Below are 12,521 nucleotides of genomic sequence, written 5' to 3'. Positions count from 1 at the left end.
TACAGAAGAGTCAGCATCTCCAGGTTTTCCTTTCAGGATGACAGCACTCCCCAACTTGGAGAGAAATCACTGCTCCTTCAACATCACTGGGTCAAATCAAACTGCATCAGGAGAATCCTTCAGCACATGGGAAGCTGGGAGGAAGCAAGGATCAGCTTGGACTGCAAACTGCTGACTTTAGCAGCAAGAGTAAACCAGATGGAAGCATCTAACCTCAAGCATTGCTGTGTTATTCCCAGATCACAGTCATGCTGCTCATTTCAGCTGTAGGAGACGATGGGAGCATGTGTATTAATTCAATGCAGCTCAGGAGAATTTCTTCAGCTGACTCCCAGGAACGTGTATCTGCAGGGAATTATCCCAGCTCTGTGTGGGCAGGCTTGAGGTTCAGATAGGGAGGTACACAAAAGTGAGGGATGATACAGGGGGGATAACATTGCTACTGTGGGGAAGAACTCTCCCTCCTGTGGATTGGCTCCTAGTTGTGCTAGGATGGGTATTTAATCAAGGAGACCATCAGGAGCTGCATGTTTTATTCAGACTACAGAGAAATGAGCCACTCTTTGTACCCCACTGTTAAGGGCTGTAACAAGGGAAGGGGTGATGATCACAGGCCCCTGGGCTAGTCTGAACACCAATGGGCTCCAAAGGCTGGGCACAGAGGTAGAAGAAAACAGTAGCATTTAGAATATCCTGGTCATGTTAGAGTTCCATTGGGAGATATAACCTGACGAATTGAGATCATTAGTTAGAAACCAGAACCTCATGTACCTCACCCAAAGCCCATAAGGAAGAGGTGAACAGATCTGGTTATCCCAATCATGCAGTTTTTGATTCCAAATTGTGGAGCAAGACATTGATGCGGAGGTGAACACTTGATGAGCAAATCTGGAAATGAACGTGGAATCAAAGATTTAGGGTGTCTCGGGAAATGGATGTTTGGTCTCTAGAGGTATGGAAACTTCCCTGCCCACTGTTTGCCTAAAACTGTAGGTATTAGTCCATAAAAGTAGAATTCTTGGACAAAAGAATCATTAAAAATGTTTTATACCCGTGTAAAACACCCAACCTCACACGTGGGGCAGGATAGCTTGTATTTTAGTTACAACAACCCCATCTAGTTATTCCTGTCCACTGGGGTGTGGAGTGTCAGCTGAGGTGGAAGAGTAAAGAGGAGACATTTGGGAAGATGTTTTAGTCCAGAGATGTGAGCCAAATTGCAGGATGATTACTGACATCAAGCCCCCCCAGAGATAGCACACAAATTGGAGAGAAGGATCAGTGGTGTGAATGAAGGACAAAAAAAGCAAGATCAAGAGAACATTTTATCCATTTCCATTCAGGTAGTACAGCCATTACATTCTTGTCAACATATTCCTTCTCCCTAGGGAGGAGCCAGATTGTCCAAGTGAAGTCAGTAATGCATTCAGACAAAAGCAGACAGTACCCCCTGCCCCACTAACTGCTGTCCTCCAGTGAGAGCCTGTCAAACAGGTACTCTCCCAGCCCATTCTCAGGGGCTCCCAGACGCTTCAGGTTGGTGGTGTAGTCCCCAAGTCGCTTGATGTTCTCAACCTCCTCATCCAAATAGTGAGTCTCCAGGAAGTCACACAGCTGGAACACAGGAATATTACAACTCATTACATGAGCACAATCCAAGACAGTTTGGAGAATTCCCACTGCAAAACAGACTGGGCAGTACTAGCTCTAGACAACCCTGAAAAATCTAGCAAACTAGAGATTTTGTACTGTCAAATATAAATCAGCCTTTCAGCTGGCACATCTTGCCATTTAAGTGGAGCTGAGTTGTATTGGGGTGGATGGTCATCATTCCACTGCAATGGTCCTGAATGAGGATTCAGTGGCCAATATCACTTCAGCACTCCCACCAGATTACAATCCAAGTTCCTCCTTGCTGAAGAGTTAGATTGATCATTCCAGATCTGTACTGGTGGTTACAATGTGATATCTGGACAGAGTTAAAAATCACAACAGAATTTGTCCAACAGGTTTATTCAGAAGCACTGGCTTTCAGAGTGCTGCTTCTTCAGGTGGTTGAAGATTAGTTTGGAAGCGCTTTGAATAAGCCTGTTGGGCTATAACCTGGTGTTAGCTTTAACTTTGTACACCCCAGTTTGACAGTGGCTTCTCCAAATCACATCTCCCCAAATATGTTGCATTATTGAATTTCAAACCCAGAGACCAACCAGTGAGGTGTTGCCCTGAGGGTCTCGCAGTGATGAGAATGAGGAGGTGGTGAAGCTTACATGAGGGTCAGTCTGGGCAGTGGAGAGTTGGTGTAGATCCAGCAAACTCTGGTTCACATTCTTCTCCAGATCCAGGGCAACCTGCATTGCCTGCAGACTGTTACCCCACTCATCCCTCTCTGGCTTCTGAAACATGGAAACAAATGACAGTGGAGGATCAGAATCAGAATCCTGACAGTGGAATGAAGCAGGTCATTTAGCCCATTTGTCCACATCAACCCTCCAGAGGGTCCCACACTGACCCAACCCATACCTGTAATCCTGTTTAGAGAAACATGTAGCCTGTGTATCCTTGGAAACTGGGCAACCTAGCATGACCAAACTGAACAGCACATCTTTGTGCCATGTTCAAACAGAGCAGATCCTAGAGGCTGGAATTGGACCTGGGTCCCTGGCATGAGACAGTGCAGTGCCAGTACCATCCTCAAGTCCAGAGGATGATTTGAGGAGGAAGGGTTTTAGAGGGATCTCAGGAAATTGAGAAATATGGAATGCAGCACCTGAGTGTGGGGGAGGCAGCTAGTCCAGTGACATTGCATCTGGAGAAATACTTCAAATACTAGGGTATAGTGGGTGAAGGACTAAGTGCAGGTAGGTGGGATTAGTGTAGTTTGGTCAGCCTAGATATGGTAGACCAAAGGGCCTGTTTCTAGGCAGTGAGTGGGAGATGGAAGAGATCATATGGGAAAGACAAGCAACAGTTCTTCACTTCCCCCTTCAGGGTGAGCAAACCCTGTTACTGGTAGATTGAAGCCACATCACGAGAGCAGCCAATCCCCTCCCCAACATTCCCACCTTCACATCCTGGAGGAGGACTCTGCCTCCACGCTGATTCTGGAATTTCAGCAGCTTCTCTGCATGTTCCTGCTTCTCCTGGGACTGAGCTTTGAAGAACCGGGAGAAATGGTGCAGGGCAACATCATCCCGGTCAAAGTATGACATCTGAAAGAGAACCATTTCCATCCCATTAGCACATCATGGGCCCAATTCTAGTTGGGAGAAGTAGAGACTAATTTAGCCATCAGTCTGACAATTCAAGCAGTTATTAATGCACTGCATTCTCAGCCATTTTAATATCCCAGTGTTGTCCAGTGAGCCAGCAGCTCTTCACCCCAGCTTCCTCCTGAGGACATGCAACATCCATGTTTTAATTTGGATTAAACAGCTGGTGAGTTCCTCAGCAGGTCTGTTACAGCATCAGAGGAGAGAAACACGAAATTCATGTTTCTGCTCATTAACACCATTAGAATTGGAAGATATTAGACATTGACTGAAAAACTCTTCAATAAAAAGGAAGGATGTATTTAGAGTGATGTGCCAAATGGAACTAGATTAATGTGGGATATCTAGCTGGCATGGAAGAGTGGCTTCGAGAGTCTGTTTCTGTGAAGACCAGGTCTGGGATGGTAGGTTTCAAATATTCTTCAGTTGGTTCAATGTAGTTGTAACCTTTAACAAGGTGAGGGTTCAGTTGGATGACAAGGAAAGCCACTGGAGTACTAAGTGCAGTCTACTCCAGTCACTTGTGCAACTTGTAGATCATTGGGATTGTCTGTACCATAGATTGGATCAGTACAAATGTGTTCATATCAGAGTATGGAAGGAATGAGTGGAATGGAGTGAGAGAAAGGGGACCTGGGGTTTGCTGAGGAAAGCCTGTGCAAGGAGCCTTTGAATTGTGAGCAAGCAACTGCGTGATTAGAAAAGTGTAACTTGATCAAGGAAGAGTCCGAGACAGAAAACTTCATGCAGCTCAGATTAACCATTACATCAAGCTGGTGACACCATCTGCAGGTAAACTGATAAGTACTAAGCTTGGTTGGACTTGAGCAGTTTAAACCCATAATTAAACCCATAATGGGTGTAGATTTACACCCATAATTGACACAAACATTGAACCATCATGCTCACAAGTGAAGTGTTAATGCTACTCCTTTCAGCAGGATGTTTCGTCCTTGGTTTGTGCCCCCCCTCAAGAAGGGTCATAAAGGCAGAGGTGCTGCTGTGTCTGGAAATAGCTTCAAAAAAAAACAAACAAACAAACAACAGGGGTGGGGCCAGTTATTCTCCAATCTTGGTTTGTTTTAACAGGCAGAAACTGCTAGTAGCAGAGAAGCTGTTACTCAAACTAGGTTCCATGCTTCAAACAGATGTTTCTTACTTGAATGCTCTGAAAACACCTGCCAGCAAGAAACAGAGTTTGTATTTATCATTTGCTAAAGGGGGTGTTTTTGGGCTGTTGTGGGGATTGGAACAGCTCCATTGTTATGTTGCAATTGAGTCCATTGGGCTCCAAATAGTTGGATTGTCTCAAATTCCTGTTTCCTTTTGTTGGGGCTTTTATCAGAGAATGTAGATAGTTGTTTTTATTAAGCAGAATGGTTTGACCAGCTGCATCACCTCCTGGAGTATACACAATACTACTGCCTTTCTGATGAGGAAAGGTTAGGGTCTGGGCAACCTTAGTGGTTTTGACAGATCCAGATTGGGCCCCAACAGTTGGTTGAGGATTATGAAGGGGCACAACTCAGGTCAGACTGGAAGGGAGTGATCCATCCTTATTAAAAGCTAACTGGTTCACCAATGAAAGCTGTTCCCACCTCCATCAGAGCTCTAGGGATTTCATCCTCATCTCATGAGAGGGGACCTTTAAAACAGAGCCCAGAGTGTGATGAATATTCACCACATTTGTACGAGTATACCTACAGCATTCAAGCAGACACCATCCAGGATAAAACAGCCCACTCCATTAGTACTGCATTCTCCACCTCCCTTCAATGTCCATTATCTACCAGGTACCCTGCAGCACTCACTAAACACCTTCCAAATAGGTCATTCTAACACTTCAGAAGGGCATGGGCAAATCATTACTGGAACAAAGTGGGCCATTTTAATTCTCATACCATCCTGATTTGATGGTCTCCATTTCTTCAGTCATTGGGTCAAGTTTCAGACTACTCCAGCCACCTTGTGGGTACACCAACACTACAGCAAATTGGCTCTTCCTCCAGGTGAAGGGGTGGACAGCCAGTGGCTACCTGACCACCCACACAAATGGATAATACAGAAAGCTAAATAGGCCTCAACTGGAGCCTACTTAACAGGCAGCCAGTCACAGGCTGACATTAAATACCTCTGCTCAGATAAGCCAAGTATCATTGATAAACACTGCCATAACACCCTTTTACAGTATCAAAAAAGTATGCTGCTTATTTGGCATTAGCAGAAAGTGCAAGCATACCAGAATGCATTAAAATAGCAAAACAGCAACTAGTCAATGGATACCTCCATTTCCACCATGTGGTGGACCTAAATTCACTTACTTACAGTGTGGAAACAGGCCCTTCAGCCCAACATGTCCACACCAACCCTCTGAAGAACAACCCACCCAGACCCACTTTACTTCTTCACCTAAGACAGTTAATTTAGCACAGCCAATTCACCTAACCTGCAGGTCTTTGGACTGTGGGAGAAACCAGAGCACCCAGAGGAAACCCACACAGAAATGGGGAGAATGACAATTGTCTGTGTGGAGTTTGCACAGAGGTGGGAATTGAACCCAGGTCTCTGGTACTGTGAGGCAGCAGTGCTAACCACTGTGCCATCATGCCACCTACAAAATGGTTAAGCTATTCCTGTAAAATATCCTGTTTTGACAACTCTAGGGAAAATGACAGTTACTGCCTGTTATAGCCATATCAGAGAACTGTACACTAACCAGGACACTGCACCCCAGCAACATCACTGAACATAAACAGGAGCATACATTATTGCACATCAGTATCATACCCCATTGTTGTTGTAACACCACATTTATCTTGAATTATGAAATAGGCAAGAGCCAGTCAAAAAGAGTATCAAGGTAATTAGAAATAAAGAGCTCACTTCAAATAATAGAAGCAATTATAAATAGAGACAACACTCACCAAAGACTGATAGAGATAGGAGGCAGTGAGCTCCAGGTTAATCTGCTTGTTGACAGCAGCTTCACAATCCTGGTGATAGTTTTGACAAACCTGGGAAGCCATTTTGTGAGAAATATTGTACTACTTGCCTACCACAAACTTTGAATTATAACCAACTCTACCTAAATCACCACAGCCTTTGGACTTTTATTTGTATTCCAGGAGCAGACCTCATTTTATTAAGCAGGAAATGACATCATCAGTGATGGCCAATCACTCTTGTTAATCAATCGATCAGCTGCCATGTCCATTCAGCGCAGAATGGGAATTGGATCCAGAAGCCAATTAGAATTGACAACCAGTGGATGATGAAATTGGTGATTGACCTTTGACCTCTTACACAAGTGCAAATTCTGTAAATATATCTAGCTGAAAATGAGATTAAAACATACTCTGAAACTTTACTATCGTATTTGTGCTTGTGTTTTAAGACATGCTGAAAACAGATTTGCAGAATTTTATTAGTTTTTCACTCTGAGGGATTTGTCTTCCGAGCTTTTGAATGACAGTGTTGTGAGTCTATTGAAAAATGGCTAGATTTTGTTGATCTTAAACATTTGCCTATTGATTGACAGTGACAGAAGTGAAGTGTTTTTGGGTCATCTAGTGCAGGCAACTGATGTACTTTGTGGATCCTTTCTGAATCTGCTGTGATCTTTTTGACTTTCGGTCTCAGGAAACCCAGTTTAAAACCAAAACGGTAAATGTGATGAGTGCGTCAGCCATGTAGTAGGCCTCAGGCTTCCATGTTTAAACTGTTGTTAGAAATAGACTGCATGATCAATTTTTCTGTCTCCATGTATAGTTATTAATTGTTTCAAGAAGGACCAGTCCCTCAACTCAAGGATGTTTCCAAATGGGAAGATTCTGGTTCTGTTTACATTGCAATCTGTAAAATGTGCAGCTCAGAAACTGGCCTCCCAGCTCAACATGGTCCATCCCCACAGTGATATGGACATGAGGGTCTCTCAACCTAAAGTTGATTGTGTTCAACTGAGCAGCCTCCAGTGGAGTGGTGCGCTGTGAGAGTTTGGGGATTGAAGGTGCCTACTCAATGTTAGGGTATGATCACAGCCTTGACGGATGGATTGGTGGAAGCAAGTTACTTTGACCCAGTATCTGATTCAAATACCAGGTTACAGTCTAGTCATTACTTGTCAGATTGAGTTACAACTTTGAATATTGTTCATGGAACCATGGTCCGAGGTCAACCCTGATAAATATTCATGGCGATGAGAGCAGGTCTGAGGCTGGGAATTCTGTTGGGAATTTCTCAACCCATGACTTTCCAAACACTGTCCACCATCTACAAGTAAAAGTGGTGGAATACTTTCCAATTTTCTGTCTGAATCCAGCCCCAACACTGACGAAGCCCCAGGGAAATCTCTCGCCATCCTGAGTTGGAACAATATCACTGTTTCTGAATCCAAGTCCCGGAAGCCCCCCCCCCCCACCCCAGCATCATCATCATTATTCTGGTCTCTCCCACACCAGGTGAGCTGTAATAACCAGCTCATCACCACCACCTGAAGGGTAACTGTGGCTGGGCACGAAACGTAGCCTTCTGATTGGCACACTGAAGATTGACCAATAGAAACCACCCTGTGATGGGGGAGTGCAACACTAGAGGGGCATAGGCTTAAAGTGGGAGGGGAAAGATTAAAAACAGGGATGTGAGGGGCAACCTTTTCAGAGAGGGGGTGCTGTGTACATGGAATGAGCTGCCAGAGAAAGTGGTGGAGGCGGGTACAATTATAACATTGAAAAGACTTTTGGACGGATACATGAATGGGAAGGTTTTAGAGAGACATGGGGCAAATGCAGGCAAGGGCAACTGGGACATATTTGGAAATCTGGTCGGCATGGACAGCTTGGACCGAAGAGTCATACATCACAGAAGCAAACCCTATGATGTTACTGGTGTGCGACAGCATGTTTCTTTAGGATGGTTTGGGTGGCTCAGTGATTAGCACTGCTGCCTCACAGCGCCAGGGACCTGGGTTTGATTCCCGCCTCGGGTGAGTGTGTGTGTGGATAGAGTGTGAATGCTCTCCCTGGGTCTGTGTGGGTTTCCTATGAGTGCTCCAGTTTCCTCCCACAGTCCAAAGATGTGCAGGATCGGTGAATCGGCCATGGGAAATGCAGGGTTAAGAGGATTGGATGGGTCTGACCAGGATGCTGTTCAGATAATTGGTGCAGACTCAATGGGCTGAATGGCCTCAGCCTGCACTGTAGAGAGTATGTCGGCATGACTTGATTGTTTACAATAAAAGGTTTTACGTTGTGGAATGAAATATGTTAAGGACCTAAACCCTCCCTGAAGGTTGCAGTGTATGCTCATTACTAAATTCACTCAAACAATCACCAGGAGAGCCCCCTCCCTAAAACCCCAAAGATGAAGGAGCAGCTGTACAGGAGAGTCAGCATCTCCAGGTTTTCCTTTCAGAATGACAGCACTCCCCAACGTGGAGAGAAATCACTGCTCCTTCAACATCACTGGGTTAAATCAAACTGCATCAGGAGAATCCTTCAGCACATGGGAAGCTGGGAGGAAGCAGGGATCAGCTTGGACTGCAAACTGCTGACTTTAGCAGCAAGAGTAAACCAGATGGAAGCATCTAACCTCAAGCATTGCTGTGTTATTCCCAGATCACAGTCATGCTGCTCATTTCAGCTGTAGGGGACGATGAGAGCATGTGTATTAATTCAATGCAGCTCAGGAGAATTTCTTCAGCTGACTCCCAGGAATGTGTTTCTGCAGGGAATTATCCCAGGTCTGGGTGGGCAGGCTTGAGGTTTACTGAAAGTGCAGGAGTGAGTCTTCAGATAGGGAGGTACACAAAAGTGAGGGAAGATACAGTGGGATAACATTGCTACTGTGGGGAAGAACTCCCCCTGCTGTGGATTGACTCCTAGTTGTGCTTGAATGGGTATTTAATCAAGGTGCTCATCAGGTGCTGCATGTTTTATTCAGACTACAGAGAAATGAGCCACTCTTTATACCCCACTGATAAGGGCTGTAACAAGGGAAGGGGTGACGATCAGAGGCCCCTGTACTGGTCTGAACAGCAATGGGCTCCTAAGCCATACTCAGGAAAAAGAAAACAGGAGCATTTCGAATATCCTGGTCATGTTAGAGTTCCAGGGGGAAGTTATAACCAGACAAATTGATATCATACCATTCCACCATCTGGGTAGAAACCACAACCTGATGGATCTCACCCAAAAGCCTATGAGAGGGGAACAGAGCTGGTCACCCAAATTATGCAGTTTTTGAAAGGACTCTGCAATTTGGAATCAAAGGAAAGAAAGGCATTGATGCTGAGGTTAACACTTGATGGGCAAATGTGGAAATGAACTTGGAATCAAAGATATAGGGTGTTGAGGGAAATGGATGTCTAGACCTGATCTTTTGATGTATGGAAGCTTCCCTGCCCACTGTTTGCCTAAAATTGAAGGCCAAAAAGTATAATTCTAAGACAAAAGAATCATTAAAAATGTTTTCTACTCCAGAGCGTAAAACACCCAACCTCACATGTGGGGCAGGATAGCTTGAATTTTAGTTACAACAACCCCATCTAGTTATTCCTGTCCACTGGGGTGTGGAGTGTCAGCTGAGGTGGAAGAGTGAAGAGGAGACATTTGGTGAGGTGTTTTAGGCCAGTGATGAGAGCCAAATTGCAGGATGATTACTGACATCCAGCCCACCCAGAGATCACAAACAAATTTGAGAGGAGGAGGATCAGTGGTCCAAACGATGGACAAAAAGCAAGATCAGTAGAATGTTTTATCCATTTCCATTCAGGTGTTACAGCCATTACATTCTTGCCAACATATTCCTTCTCCCTATGGAGGAGCCAGATTGTCCAAGTGAAGTCAGTTATGCATTCAGACAAAAGCAGACAGTACCCCCTGCCCCACTAACTGCTGTCCTCCAGTGAGAGCCTGTCAAACAGGTACTCTCCCAGCCCATTCTCAGGGGCTCCCAGACGCTTCAGGTTGGTGATGTAGTCCCCAAGTCGCTTGATGATCTCAACCTCCTCATCCAAATAGTGAGTCTCCAGGAAGTCACACAGCTGGAACACAGGAATATTACATGAGCACAATCCAAGACAGGTTGGAGAATTCTGCTGCAAAACATACTTGGCAGTAATAGGTCTAGACAACTCAAATCCAAACTAAAGATTTTGTACTGGTGAATATATTAGCCTCTCAGCTGGCACATCTTGCCATTTAAGTGGAGTGAGTTGTATTGTGGTGGATGGTGATCATTCTACTAAAATGGTCCTGAATGAGGATTCAGTGGCCAATATCACTTCAGCACTCCCACCAGATTACAATCCAAGCTCCTCCTTGCTGAAGAGTGGTAAGATTGATCATTCCAGATCCACACTGGTGGTTACAATGTTACATCTGGACAAAGTTAAAAATCACAACATCAGGTTTTGTCCAACAGGTTTATTCAGAAGCACTGGATTTCAGAGTGCTGCTTCTTCAGGTGGTCGAAGAGTATTAGTTTGGAAGCTAGAGCTTTGAATAAGCCTGTTGGATTATAACCTGGTGGTGTTAGTTTTAACTTTGTACACCCCAGTTTGACATTGGCATCTCCAAATCACATCTCCCCAAATGTTGCATTATTGAATTTCAAACCCACAGAGACCAACCAGTGAGGTGTTGCCCTGAGGGTCTGGCAGTGATGAGAATGAGGTGAAGCTTACATGAGGGTCAGTCTGGGCAGTGGCGAGTTGGTGTAGATCCAGCAAACTCTGGTTCACATTCTTCTCCAGATCCAGGGCAACCTGCATTGCCTGCAGACCGTTATCCCACTCATCCCTCTCTGGCTTCTGAAACATGGAAACAAAGGACAGTTAAGGATCAGAATCCCTACAGTGATGTGAAGTCAGTCATTTGCCCACATCAACCTTCCAGAGGGTCCCACACTGACCCACCCAACCCTGAAATCCTGTTTAGGGACAAACGTAGCCTGTGTATCCCTGGAAACTGGGATACCTAGCATGACCAAACTGACTGGCACATCTTTGATCAGTTCCCAGATGCTGGAATTGGACCTCGGTTGCTGGCACTGAGATACTGCAGTGCCAGTACCATCCTCAAGTCCAGAAGATGATTTCAGCAGGAAGGGATTTAGTGGGATCTCAGGAAGCTTGATAAATATGGAATGCTCACCTGAGGATTGTGTGGGGGGAGGCAGCGAGTCCAGTGACATTGCAGTAACATCTGGACAAATACTGCAAATGCCAGGGTACAGTGTGTGAAGGACTAAGTGCAGGTAGGTGGGATTAGTGTAGTTTGGTCAGCATAGATATGGTAGCTGAAAGGGCCTGTTTCTATGCAGTGACAGGGAGATGGAAGAGATCATATGGGAAGACAAGCTACTCTTCACTTCCCCCTTCAGGATGAACAAACCCTATTACTGGTGGATTGAAGCCACATCACGAGAGCAGCCATTCCCCTCCCCAACATTCCCACCTTCACATCCTGGAGGACAACTGCCTCCACGCTGATTCTGGAATTTCAGCAGCTTCTCTGCATGTTCCTGCTTCTCCTGGGACTGAGCTTTGAAGAACTGGGAGAAATGGTGCAGGGCAACATCATCCCGGTCAAAGTACGACATCTGAAAGAGAACCATTTCCATCCCATTAGCACATCACTGGCCCAAATTCTAGTTGGGAGAAATTGAGGGCTAAATTAGCCCTCAGACTGCCTGCCTATTCAAGCAGTTATTAATCCTCTGCATTCTCAGCCATTTTAATATCCCAGTGTTGTCCAGTGAGCCAGCAGCTCTTCACCCCAGCTTCCTCCTGAGGACATGCAACATCCATGTTTTAATTTGGATTAAACAGCTGGTGAGTTCCTCAGCAGGTCTGGTACAGCATCAGAGGAGAGAAACACGAAATTCATGTTTCTGCTCATTAACACCATTAGAATTGGAAGGTATTAGACATTGACTGAAGCTCTTCAATAAAAGGAAACGAGAGTGCAGGATGTATTTGTGGTGGGGTGGGGGCCCAAAGCTAGACAACACAGGGTTAACATGAGGGATGGACATAAATGGACCCAGGCAGCAGCTTTTTCCAAAAAAAAAAAAGGTATGGAATGAACTGCCAAAGGAAGTTGTGGAGACTGGTACAATTACCACATTTCAAAGGCATCTGGATGGGTATATGTATGAGAGTTTAGAGTGATATGTGGCAAATGGAATGAGATTAATGCAGGATATCTAGCTGGCATGAAAGAGTGGCTTAGAGGGTCTGTTTCTGTGCAGACC

At 45.1% G+C, this 12,521-nt stretch overlaps 1 protein-coding gene across 1 annotated transcript; it reads right to left on the bottom strand.

The window, feature by feature from the left end:
• Positions 1-10,152: 10,152 nt before the first annotated feature.
• LOC140489042 (ferritin heavy chain B-like) lies at positions 10,153-11,882 on the bottom strand. The gene is made up of 3 exons (XM_072588281.1): positions 11,715-11,882; positions 10,951-11,076; positions 10,153-10,308 (listed from the first exon to the last, which is right to left on the bottom strand). The coding sequence occupies exons 1-3, from the start codon at positions 11,880-11,882 to the stop codon at positions 10,153-10,155; spliced, it is 450 nt and encodes a 149-aa protein (XP_072444382.1).
• Between the last annotated feature and the right edge of the window lie 639 nt (positions 11,883-12,521).

Source organism: Chiloscyllium punctatum, chromosome 18 (assembly GCF_047496795.1).
Source record: "Chiloscyllium punctatum isolate Juve2018m chromosome 18, sChiPun1.3, whole genome shotgun sequence".
NCBI classification, from domain to species: Eukaryota; Metazoa; Chordata; class Chondrichthyes; order Orectolobiformes; family Hemiscylliidae; genus Chiloscyllium; species Chiloscyllium punctatum.
The sequence above is the reverse complement of the archived record's forward strand: the minus strand, read 5'-3'. Positions and strand labels throughout refer to the sequence as shown.